This window comes from Cryptosporidium andersoni (genome assembly GCF_001865355.1).
Source record: "Cryptosporidium andersoni isolate 30847 chromosome Unknown contig_18, whole genome shotgun sequence".
Lineage (NCBI taxonomy): Eukaryota > Apicomplexa > Conoidasida > Eucoccidiorida > Cryptosporidiidae > Cryptosporidium > Cryptosporidium andersoni.
In genome coordinates, this window is record NW_027122829.1 from 189,058 (window position 1) to 201,961 (window position 12,904).

Genomic DNA, 12,904 nt, shown 5'->3' on the forward strand with positions numbered 1-12,904 from the left:
AATAATTTGATTGTTATAATATAAATATTTATTATCCAAGGTTTCTGAGTGATTTTGCTAGTGAAATTGGCAAAACCCTCATTGTAATTTTCCTTAAAAGCAATATTTCTTTTAAATTATAATATTCTTGTAAGATTACTTTTTTTAAACGGAATTTATAACATTGGGGTACATATGACTTTTTTCTCCACCTGATATCCTTACTAACATTTTTTTTTATATTTAATAATTAAATAAGCTGCAGAAACTTTGTATATCTTCTGGAGCTTCTTTTACACAAGGGAATATAAAACTAGGTTGGGAGGTTATCGATGTCACAAAGGTTTATACAATGAATTTTTTATTATCATAGAAAGTTACTAGTTAATGCATCAATTGAAGTATGTAAAAGTATAATATACCGAAATTTAAAGTTTTGAGTTTAATCTTGACTAAATTTATCTAGAAAGTACTAGTAGTATGTAAATTCTAATTGTATATCTTTATGTAAAGGAGTCATTTTGCAGTTTGGTCATAAATAAATATATCTATTAGCTAATAAACCAGTCTTGCATTAATCTATATAAATATTAAGCATAGTTAACTTCATACTAGTCAATAAATTAATATATATGACAATAAGTGCACAGTTTAAGAAAGTAGTAGAAATGCTTAAATATAGTTACCGCTATTGGCGAGCGCTAACTATTTTTGGGAGATACAAGTAGTATCTACTACAGGTAAAGTTTATTTGAAAGAGACTTATTCTTTTTATAATGGAATATGCATACTATTAGGTAGGTAATGTTTGGGAGTTTTACGATATATTGGCCTCTCCTTTCTTGTTTGGTCCATATTTTGATTAATTTAAGTAGTGCCCTTTCATCTTATAACAATTTTCAAAGTAACTATAACAGATATCATTTGGAAGATGCAAGAGATAATATATGCTATGCATTAGTTCTTTCATCTGGTTCTAACAAGGGCCCATGGCAAGCAGGAGTAATTAGAGGTATTGCACAAAGGTATCACGACATGAATGTAACTCTACGGTGGGATATTGTAGGTGGTACATCTATTGGAGCATTTAATGGACTAGTATCTCAGTTTTACCCTCCTGGAAATGAATTAGAATGGACGACAGAATTAGTTATTTTGTGGAAAATGACTAGGCAGAGAGATATATCTTCTTGTAAATTTCCTTTGAAGAAAAACTATAGCCGTTGGTTTTTGAGCTTAACTAGAGGAATAGTTAACTCTCGAAATCCTTTTCGCTATTTATGTGATAATTCTCCTGCTAGGAAGCGATTAAGAGAACTATTTCTACATAGAAGACATAGGCAAAGACTATTTTATACAAACACAATGCGTTTTACTGATAGGACAGCTCATGTATTTACAGAACAGTTAGAGTTGGAAGATATTATAGAAGCTGTTGTGGGGTCAGGCACTATACCTGGGATATTTCCTATAAAGTATCTGAGAAATTTGGGTTTCCATGTAGATGGTGGTTTTGTAGCAGCTGGTGACCTAGAAACTGCAATTAAGCGTTGCATAGCTGTTGGAAAGGCAAAATCCCCTAAAGATGTAGTTATTGACTTTATATCAGCTCAGGAACCTAGAGAACTAAGAAAGAATACATCTTTACTAGATTATGATGAACAAAGAGATCCTTCGAGGCTACCATTCTACTCTGTGTTATTTGAATCTATTGGGATATTGTCAGATATGGTCTCCTCTACTTCTGTTGTTCGACAAATGATTGCTAAGTATCCAGATGTTACAATTAGGTATTTGATTCAGCCCAATGAGAAGGCATTGATGTGGATCCCTAGAAATATGATGGATTTTTCACAGAGGAAAATGCATCGAGCTATCGAAGCAGGATATAATGCAGGGTATAATGTAATTCCTATGACAAATGAAGTATGGGGTTTTATTTTAGAACCTCCTAAGGTATTTATTCATCCTCCAGACTCAATAGATGTAACACATATCCTGGAACAATACTATAAAGAATGTGATGCCAGAAAATTTTCAAGTGGCTTTGAACCTATTGGACTAAATGATGTAACTACTTTTTTACTTGCTTCCAATGTGGAGAGAGCAATAAGGGTTGTATTCACGGAGGTGACTCCTTATAAAAATATCTTTTTACTCAGAGATGCTAGTATATTTGCTACCTTTATGGGTCCAATTTTCATTGTAAAGAGATGCGCGGACTTAATGCAGTATTTTGCAGCTGCAAGAGGTGTTAGATATTCCAACTATGGCAAATATTTAACTTGGATTGGCGATCTATGCAATAAAATAGGCACTAAAATCAACGAAATAAACAGTGGATGGATGAATAATTTCCCCATTCTCTATAAACAAGAACATAAATATCCACTTGAAGATTTGGATACTGATGATCTAAATAATTGTATCATTAGCATTAACAATACTTGTATATATGAATCTAGTGGCATATTAGATGATACCAGAGATATTGAGTTGGATTCTATTACTACTGACATTAGGTACTTAACCCATATGTTAGCGCATAATGAAAGTAAAGGTTTAGAGATATCAGCCAATTACTTTGGTCAAGCTAAGAAAACAATATATATACTCAAAAAGTGTGTTAATTCTCTACAAGGAAATCTTCAGGAAATACTTGATCAAATTGATCTTAGTTCTACAATAAAACATACAGCTTCTAGTGCGGAACGTATATTTAAACAGACATATCGAATTCTTCTCTCATATCTTAAGGGATTACAAATTCTAAATGAAGATATCGAGAGACTTCATCAATCATCTGAATCTATTGGATACTACTTAAGAGAATCAGGAAATATTAGAAATAGAGCTTTGCAACTTCTACGAAATATTAATTCTAAAGAAAATAATGGTGTTTTTATAGCTAATATCAAGGATGTATACGATGTACTTTTAATATATAAACAATATTTACAACTTCATCAGAACACTCAGATTAGAGAAAGTGAAAATAAGAGATTTTTCGCTGATACTAAGCATTCTCAATTACTTTTAACAAGGATTATTTATGCAATTCGTTCACGACTAAATCATTTTAAAAAGATCTTGAATGATTCTCAGATAAAGAACTTGGTTCTGGAGCTTATTAAGTGCATTAGCATAACTGAGAAAATTTCATATTCAAGTAATGCAGGTAGTGAATTTTGATATTAGAAATATATTTCGACGACTTTTTTTTCTAAGTAATCTTTAACCCTTTTTATGTACTTATGAAATTTAAATTTCTCAAATTAGCACTAATTTAGCGGTGGTTCGTTACTCTTTGATAACTGAGTCTCAGTAACTTCGGGCTGGTCAATAACATGATATATTTCCTCTCCAATGATACGTTTGGGAGCCCCGCTCGAAATACAGCGTGTCTGTAGCTATCCTAGTTAGAGATGTCGTTTCATTCTGTCTCATTTAATTAGAAAAGAAATGAAGTCATCTATAATTTTTGTCACACTCCTGTTTATTTATATCTTTCTCTTTGAATATGCTGTTGCGAGATGTTGTAAGAGAAAGAGGCTTGCTACCAGTAATCTGAATTTAAATGATGCAATGGTACCAATTACTAGTAGATTAATTATGGCAACTGAAAAGGAGAAAGCTATTGCTAGAAGATATGCAAAATTCATGATGTTAGTTCACCTTGAGAGATTATTTTTGAATAGTGGTTCTATGGAGAGTAGAAAGAAGATGAAGAAACTCGAGAAGGAACTTAGAATGTCTCATAAGGAATGCGAGAAACAAAATATTCTTCCTTTCTGTCAAGATGTTGTTATAGCAGTTTTAAAACCTGACAATAATCCTAGTGAAACTGCAGATATGGTTGTAACTAATATTATCGAAACTGTAGTTGAAGAGAGGGTTCAAATACCATCTATAAAAGTGGTTGATAAAGAACTTTTATCTAATACAGAGGAAGAGGTCATTACTGAAGAATTGGATATTGAGTCACCAAATAATGAGAAGATTTATATTCAGCCTTCACCAATTATACTAGCTGAATCCTCTTTAACATATAAAAAATTAAATAGTGAACCAATTAGAATTAGTGAGGTTAATTTAGTTAATCAAGATCAATCACAGACCATCTCACCACCTTTTGAAGGGAAAGAAGAAAGTGAATATACTGTACACTTCCTCAATAGTAATGAAGAATATATCACCACAAAGGATGGCATTATACTTAATAGAGATACGGTGGAACAAGTAAGAGATATCTTGAGTTTACTTATTAAGGACAAGCTATTAGAAAGTGGGTTTGTTGACTCAGAAGTCCCCAAGGATGTATTAGAAGATGTTAAGAGCAAGGTTCTTAGGAATTTCGAAGCAAATTTAATAGAAAAGGCAGATATCGAGTCCCATCCATCAGTACAGGGGAAAGTAAAATCTATTGCTTTGATGTACTTTAAACAAGCCTGTGAAATGATTTAATTGGTAATTATCTATTGATGTCACAACTAGGTAAATATAGAATATCAGCAGAACAAATCCCTATAACTTTGTAATTACTTTGTAAATGGAAATTAGGACAATTGTCTACACCACAATAGTTAGGATACAGCAAGTTACTGGTTACTATTATACTAAGTCGGGGGGTAGATAATCAGGATATTACTTTAAGTAACCAAAACTCCGTGATTCTTAAGTTTCTTTGATTTATAACAGCATGACTTAGAGTCACTACCAATTGAATAGAAAAGTTGGGATTCTTTATGAGAATTACACTTAATAGGGAATCGGGGCAATATATTTTTTATTTTATCTACAGTGATCTTGATAGTTCTATTGGGACATTTTAGTATAGGGTAGCTGGTATATGAGCTATTGAACTTTAAGTTAGTTGGAGTGGGAGTTATATATGTAGAATTACTTTCTTGTTCTTCACAAGGTGATGATATCTCCAATAGATGACTTTTTCCAACTCCACCGAGATCTTGACTATGATTACCAATATCTATTGTAGAAATATTAACTTCATTGGATACGTTGCTTGAAATTGGTCCTATAGTGTATTCTCCAGAATTGTGGTTCATGTCCTCAATTGGTATGTGGTGAACTCTCAGGAACTTCTTAGGTGACCTGACTTCTAACCAATCTGATACAGAAAATATAACTGGTATTTCTTCATCTTCTAAAATGTAGGGATTTTTTAGGAACTCTAGGGATTTCAGTTCTGCAGATTTGGAATTTCCATGGGTTATCTCTCCACAGTCCAATATATTTTCATGTTGGTTTATGTTTGCACTAATCTGATCTCTAAGTAGAGTGAGCTGTAAAATAATGAATATGATTGATATCATTAACTATAAGGAGTAGCACTGTAGGACATTGTACATCGTAGAATATTAGGTGGGGTATTGCGGGGACTTATTTCCTGTAGTTATTGTATTCTTAAGTGAGCATGTGGTGTCTATGGGTCCACAATTGAATAGTTTGTACAATGCTACAGCATAAAGGTTTCTAAGTATGTTCTCTTTTTAAATTTGCTTTTCTTGTTTTTGTCCTCAATTTGCATTATTTTATTTTCCTTGAATCCTCTCCTGTTATGCAAACTGAAGTAGATAATATAGTGGAATATTAATTTATTGAGGGTATATTTCAGTCACAATGTAATATATATAGATGTGTACTAATGCTAGCATAAAGTGCTCAGCACTATTTTAAATAACTGCTAGATCCATTATATGTAATGGGAATTTGCAGCATGTGGCGCTCAGGTTAGAAAGGAAATATTGTAATTTAAATTAATAAGAAACAAAAGGTTGAAATATGGTAAGTAGGAGGAAATACAGAAAGAAAAGTGCCAGGTGTAGTGTAAAAGAAAATAAAGTATTAAAGGTAGGAGCTTCTAGTCTAACAGGTAACTTAAGGAGAAAGGTAAAAAGAAAGCAACATATAAAACAGCTTTTATTTCAAGATAATTTACTTGGGACTACAGATCCAGATTTAATAACAACAGCAGATATTGCTAGGATAAGTAGCAAAACAATTGATTTCCTACATAGAACTGGGCTTAGACAAACACACATTTGCGCTGCTACAGGAATTAATCAAGCAATGCTTTCTATATTACTAAAAAGTCCATTATCAAAAAACTTCTCGATCTCAAGGAAGTGTGATGCTATAATTAGACTTCTCAACTATTATGGTAGAGTTAATGAAGGTATTATCTCATCTGATCCTGCAACGGCCCCAAAAGTTATACCTACAAAGAAACTAAGCTTAGAGGCAGCTCCCAGCAGGAAGTCATCCAGAATTCAATGCTCTAAAGAGAAACACACTATAGATCAGTTTTCTATTGCTGCAGATACACTAACAATATCTAGTGATTCTAATAGTGATGAGGTTGAAAAGACAAAGTGTAGTGATTATTTGAATGGCGATACAGTGGAGTTAAACCAGACTCCTCTTGAAAATGAAGTCCCAAAAGTTATGTGTAGTGAGCAAAAGTTAGACTCACTACCTTTGGGCTTCCAGTCAATTCCCAAAACTCTTGATAGTATTCATCCAACAGAATCTTTAAGTAAAGGAGGTCTCAAGAATAGCTTAGAAAAAGGTGAAACATCTGGTTGCAATGGGGAGATAAAGTCACTTGAATATATCAATGATGCAGCTATATTTGGTTATATTAGCACAGTTTACCACAGATATAAAAGGAACAGTATGCCTATCTTACCTTTATCAAACAAGTTTTGCGGAGACAAAGGAGGGAGTATAACGAAAGAAATTAAGGATCTCTACATGAATCCGTTATTAATACCTCTAACAATAAATTTGCGCCACTATGCTTCAGCTAGTAATTTTTCTGAAAACAAAAAAGGCGCAGGCGCAAGTTCAGTTTTATCTGTATTTGCATCAAATCCAGCCGCATTCTTGTCTAGTATACAAGGTAGTTGTTATGTTGCAGAAAGATTTGTATGGAGCTCGAATGCAAGTGAGGAGCTTCTTGAGGCTTTTGTAGAGAATCTCAGTAGAGAGAGGCACCTATCTATATTTCTGTCTAATAACAGTAAAGTTAAGGCACTTCAAATGCTTAAGCGTGAATTAAAACATGCAATGAATATGTATCTCGAGTTCTTATATGTACTCAGCTTCATGGATATACCTCTGGATAATAACTCTTTGCTTATTACTGAAGTCAATTTAAATGAGACTTTTGACGATATAATTATTATGGACAAGTTCAAATGGAATATTTCGCAACCTACATGGCGGCTTAATGATTATATAAACAACCTAATATCTGATCTAAGACTTCCATCTGAACTATCTCACTTGTTACTACATAGCGCTTTAACCCAAAACTTCAACGCTATTAAGACTACAATTCACAACTTCTGTAATTCAAGTGATGTTGCAAGGTCAACTAAACTTTCACATATAACTGTTGCTAATATCAAGTATGGTGGGGATGAGGAATACAATAACTTCTCCAGTGAATATACAATGAACAATGATGATGCAGCATTTAGATACAATAAGGAAGTTATTTATTCATCTCTAAATGCAGAATGCAAATTTATACCATGCGGTTTTTTTAATGAATGGGGTGAAAATGCTGATATTGACATGGGATCAGATGATAACCCTAAAATATATCCAATAACTGAAGATGCTGAGGAAAGAAGACAAATAGAAAATAGGAATCGTTTTAGGAAGCGTAGAATGTGACTATTAGTTTCAGCATGCTGCATATATAGATTATCAGTAGCATATTACTATAAACTCTATTTCGAGATGAAACCAATTTGGCTTTTCTAATGTCTTGGGATGAGAATTTTCTACTTTTTGCAGTATACTATTCAAGTGTATTACATTGCGATGATCTTCCCACTAAGAAGTAGATTATCAACCCGTGGTATATTTCATCTAATGAGTCAATGCAGAAATGTTTCTTACTATGATATTGCAATAATAGGTGCAGGCCCAGGTGGTTATGTATCTGCGCTTAGATCAAGTCAACTAGGGCTTAAAACTGTCGTTATTGATTCGAAGGGAGTTGCTGGTATGTTATTTACTTAAATATAGTTTTACTCTAGAACCATTTCGAACTTCTTTTTTCTCCATTATAGGAGGGACATGTTTGAATGAAGGCTGTATACCATCAAAGACATTGCTTAATGCATCACTACAATACTGGAAGATGCGGAATTCTTCTTATTGGGGTATAAATACATCTTATAATCGGATTGATTTGGATATTTTACAAAGAAGAAAGAATGAAGTTATACAACAACTTAGATCAGGAATCAAGTATTTGTTCTCTAAGAACAAGATTGACTTTGTAAATGCCGAAGCTAAAATACTAGATCATTCTACTATTGGTTTATCTAAACCAGTTACTTTTAACGGTTTGGAATTCTCAAGAATAAATACTAAGAATATTGTCATTGCTACGGGTGCTACTGGATTAAATCTGCCTAATATTGACAATGTAAGTACACAAAAAAAAATTTACATGTAAATAATGCAATTTAGCAACTTTTTATTGCAAGTCCACTCATTTCTCCATGAATTATGCAGTGGAGAGATCATTTTCTCCTTGCTATACTAATTAAAATTCTCCAAAAAAATTTAAAGATTGCAGAAGTATCAGCGAAATTTGTTCCTTTTTGCAATTCTGAACTTTCGAGTACAACTTTTAATTTATATAAATGAAGTGGTTGTTTTTCAAATATGATATTCCATTTTCTTTAGGTTGATGAAGAAATTATAGTAACTAATAAGGGTGCACTAGAATTTACTAAGATACCAGATCACTTAGTTATTATTGGAGGTATGTTTATTGTGAAATTCAGATCTTAATAATATATGCGTTTGTATCTCCAAACTTTGAGCTACCTATCAGCTACGATGAGTTTGGTCGTTTGTACGCATAAAAAGATTTAGTTGCATCATCTGCATAGTTGGATTTTCTGGATTATTAGAATAATCCTGGATTAGATGCAAACACTTTTTTCTTTTTTCTTTTTTCTTTTTAACTTTATTATATTAACCTATTCTGTAAAATTACTTTATTTTTTCTTTCAGGTGGTGTAATTGGCCTGGAACTTGGAACTGTCTGGCATCGTCTGGGAAGTCAAGTGACTATCTTGGAATTTGCTGATACTATTCTTTCTAACTATGATCAGGATATCAAGGATATCTTCTTAAAAAATTCACAAGAAAATTTTTGCACTAAAATTATAACTGGTGCTCAGGTTAGGGAAGTAACTAAAGATGGTAATAATGTACAAGTTTCATATGAAGTAAAGAATTCAGGTGATATAAAAACTGTAAGTTCCCTTATATTATATGGAATCTCAACAGTTTGCGATCTCTCTTTGTCATTTATGCAAAAGTATACGTACCATAATGATTTTCTCAAGTTCGCAATACTAATGATAAATTGTTACAACACCTAACTTGTGGAAATAAGAACATCTTAGGTGTACTGCAATTTTACACTGAAGGTTCTAACAATTTTTCTCATCTTATATATTATTTCATATAGGTAATATGCGACAAGGTTTTACTCAGCGTTGGCAGAAAGCCAAATACCAAAAATTTAGGTCTTGAAAATATTGGAGTAAATGTGGATTATAGAGGATATATTCCTATAGATCATGAGACATACCGCGTCATTCCTTATTCAAATATTTATGCTATTGGTGACGTAATAGGTGGGCAAATGTTAGCACATAAAGCAGAGGAAGAGGGGATTTTTGTTGCAGAATTTATTGCTAACGGGAAACAGAGCCCTATACACTACGATGCAATCCCTACTGTAATTTACACACACCCAGAGATTGCATCTGTAGGGTTCTCCGAGCAAGATTTGATATTAAAGCAGATCCCTTTTAAGAAGGGGATATTTAGGATGAATGCTAACTCACGTGCAAGAGTATCAGGTGATATTGAGGGTTTTGTGAAAGTATTTGAGCACAGTGAAACGAAAGAGATTTTGGGTTCATGTATTATCTCAGCTAATGCTGGTGAAATCATACATGAACTTGCTCTTGCATACAGGTATAGAGCATCATGTGAAGACATTGCTAGACTATGTCATGCTCATCCAACTTTGAGTGAAGCTATTAAGGAAGCATGTTGGTCTGTTTCGTTTGGAAGTGCTATCCATATGTAGAAGTCCAAGATTTGTATGCATTGTGTTTTGAAATGTGCAGAAAGTGATCTCTTTAGCTCTTTAATCATAGCATTACTAGGAATTTTAAAGGTGAAATTATAATAAGATAATAAAAACCTGAATTAAAGATATATACACAAATCCTATTGTCAGCCCTTAACTTCTCATTGGGACTTTAAAGGTGCTTTCTATTATTAAGTATTGTTCTTTCTCCTGATTGGACCATATTCGTTCTTATCAACATTGCAACCTCTTGTATTTCTATTTAGGAAAGTCCCTACTATTTGCACTATTCAATGAATTGTCCTGTTTTTGGATCACAATTCTTCTTTGTTGACTAGTGTTCCCTATGCACTTCCCTGATATAATATTCGATACTTTCCTATTGTTACCAACCACGTTACTATTACCTCCAGAAGCTACAACTTCCCCATCAATATCTCGTTTAACATTCATTCCGTATTTAATAATGTCATCAGAAGTCAGATTATTTAAAATATTCAAAAGTTCATAGGCACCTGGTCTGTTGTTAGCTTTCCTTTCAAAGCATTGGTTTAACAAATCAGTTACTGTTGGATGAAACCAATTCGGAACTTTAGGCCTTTGTTTCTTAACTACAACTGCATTAATGACATCATCATTAGTATTAAACTCAAAATATGGAATTGGGCCTCCAAATATTTCTAATAAACAGCAAGCTGCTCCCCAAATATCCGACTTCTCATTTATGATTTTGCCTGTATAAAAGCATTCTGGAGCCATGTATCTTGGTGAGCCTCCATTTTCATCGAGTGTAATCCCAATAGTATTTGTATTGCCACTACATTGCATAGATCTAGTCTGCCCAAAATCGCATAATTTCATATTATTTTTATGATCCAGTATGATATTAGCTGTTTTTATATCACGATGGACCATACCCTTTCTATGAATATAGCTTATAGCACTGCATAACTGTCTAGCTATTTTTAAACGATCAGATGCAGAAACAACCACTTTATTTTCATAAAGTAAATCAAATAGATTTCCATTCGTCAGATACTCAGTTATAATAGCATAAAAGCCGGGTTCTAAACAAACACCGACATAGGAGCATATATTGGGATGTCTTAAATTCCTATAAGCATAAACTTCTCTTTCTAGTGACTTAAAATTTTCTTCTGTCATACGACTTTCATTATCGAATTTCCAACGTTTAACTGCAACATCCCTATTAATCCATTTGCCAGTTTTAATGCGGCCACGGAATACAACTCCAAAAGTTCCACGCTGAGTTGCTGGCTCCAGTATTAAGTCTTCAAGTCGAATGTATTCTGATGGAGTCAGATTCTGCAGAACTCCATTACTAGCATCTGTAGCTCTCTTTACTAAGTCCTTCTTAACCTCTATATAGCCATTCTCAGAAGGTATTAACATAGATGAAGAAAATAATGAACTAATAGCAGATGCCACTAATAACTGTGTACTGCTTCCTCTGGTATTGCGACTTTGCACATTATCTGCGCTAATCGAAGAATTACCCTTTGCAGTTATTGATCCAAATGAAGTAGTTGAAGTAGTTGAAGTAGTTGGACCCATTAATTCAGAATCCTTTTTACTATGTTCTGTTCGTTTATTATATTCCCTATATATATTTTTCCAGGTTACTTGGTCCGTCATCTCCGAATTCATCTGACATTTGTATGAAGCTTTCTTTAGTGTGTACTCGTCATAGTATGTACTATTATAGTCTGGGATAAAATCTTTACAATGAGACTTCTTAGTACTATTACAACTTAGTGTTGCAGGTGCAACTATTAAGTGTGGTGATGAAGTAGATATTGAAGAACCAGTATCTATTCTAGATGAGTTGGTAGCCTTTCGATAAACTATTGGAGGTACAGCACGGTCGCTTCGAATTGATATTGCTGGCCTAACAATATGCCGAGTTTTAGGTTGGTTCATCACAACGACATTGTTATGCCGTGAATCATAAAGATGCAACATTCTGCTGACTGGTGATACTGAGGTACACCGAATATTATGTTGAGTACATGGCGGTGTTGAGTACTGATATGACATAACAGAGCGCTGTTCTCTACCCGTCCATTGTATACATCCAGTAGGTAACGCAATATTATGATTTGTTACATTTTCAGGGAAATAAGAAATACCATGGAATTTAGTTCTTTCATAAGTCGAATTGGCACCATTACTGTCTTTAAGTGAATAGAGTACGGAGGTTAATGGTACTTCGTATACGTCATTATACATAATAAAACCTTAAGTTTAGCGTTGGAGTTCACTGCTAATTTCTGTCTTTTTACACTTGATTCCTTTTGGTACCATCTAATTATTAACAGCAAAGTAAATTTGTGTCTTATTACCGTGTTAACTTACTCTTGACATTATCTACATCAGTGCGCCACGTAAAAATTCCACGCAACGTATCATGTCTTGTGGGGCTATACATGCTAAGCAACTACCTCTTTAATTAAATCTTATGAGTATAAAGGAATTAAATAAATAATTGATGAATATTGCTTAAGTTGTAACATTAATTATACATAACGTAAATACTTAGATATATACATAGTTGTTTCTTTTCTATAGTAATTTGATTTATAATAAATTTGTTTAAATTATTGATAGACTGATTATTTGTAAATTTCCCGACTTATTTACTTAACTTGAAGTGTCACATCTGATTTGATCTCTTTTGGTTCATAAGTTATTGGATATATTTGGACCTTTCTTTACAGCGGCTAACGCACTAGTGTTTTTTTTTTT

General features: G+C 33.2%; 6 protein-coding genes across 6 annotated transcripts; 4 read left to right on the forward strand and 2 right to left on the reverse strand.

Moving 5' to 3' along the window:
- Positions 1 to 783: 783 nt before the first annotated feature.
- cand_020160 (patatin-like phospholipase family protein) lies at positions 784 to 3,171 on the forward strand (the record flags this gene model as incomplete). The annotated part of the gene is made up of 1 exon (XM_067212246.1): positions 784 to 3,171. One exon carries the CDS (start codon positions 784 to 786, stop codon positions 3,169 to 3,171), a length of 2,388 nt encoding a protein of 795 aa, XP_067069152.1.
- Positions 3,172 to 3,441: 270 nt separating this feature from the next.
- Positions 3,442 to 4,443, forward strand: cand_020170 (uncharacterized protein; the record flags this gene model as incomplete). Its single annotated transcript, XM_067212247.1, has 1 exon — positions 3,442 to 4,443. The coding sequence occupies one exon, from the start codon at positions 3,442 to 3,444 to the stop codon at positions 4,441 to 4,443; it is 1,002 nt and encodes a 333-aa protein (XP_067069153.1).
- Positions 4,444 to 4,628: 185 nt separating this feature from the next.
- cand_020180 (uncharacterized protein) lies at positions 4,629 to 5,312 on the reverse strand (the record flags this gene model as incomplete). The annotated part of the gene is made up of 1 exon (XM_067212248.1): positions 4,629 to 5,312. The coding sequence occupies one exon, from the start codon at positions 5,310 to 5,312 to the stop codon at positions 4,629 to 4,631; it is 684 nt and encodes a 227-aa protein (XP_067069154.1).
- A 469-nt stretch (positions 5,313 to 5,781) lies between these two features.
- On the forward strand, positions 5,782 to 7,683 carry cand_020190 (uncharacterized protein; the record flags this gene model as incomplete). The annotated part of the gene is made up of 1 exon (XM_067212249.1): positions 5,782 to 7,683. One exon carries the CDS (start codon positions 5,782 to 5,784, stop codon positions 7,681 to 7,683), a length of 1,902 nt encoding a protein of 633 aa, XP_067069155.1.
- A 201-nt stretch (positions 7,684 to 7,884) lies between these two features.
- Positions 7,885 to 10,135, forward strand: cand_020200 (dihydrolipoamide dehydrogenase family protein; the record flags this gene model as incomplete). The annotated part of the gene is made up of 5 exons (XM_067212250.1): positions 7,885 to 8,017; positions 8,052 to 8,446; positions 8,710 to 8,788; positions 9,043 to 9,287; positions 9,506 to 10,135. The coding sequence occupies 5 exons, from the start codon at positions 7,885 to 7,887 to the stop codon at positions 10,133 to 10,135; spliced, it is 1,482 nt and encodes a 493-aa protein (XP_067069156.1).
- A 261-nt stretch (positions 10,136 to 10,396) lies between these two features.
- cand_020210 (protein kinase domain-containing protein) lies at positions 10,397 to 12,388 on the reverse strand (the record flags this gene model as incomplete). Its single annotated transcript, XM_067212251.1, has 1 exon — positions 10,397 to 12,388. One exon carries the CDS (start codon positions 12,386 to 12,388, stop codon positions 10,397 to 10,399), a length of 1,992 nt encoding a protein of 663 aa, XP_067069157.1.
- Between the last annotated feature and the right edge of the window lie 516 nt (positions 12,389 to 12,904).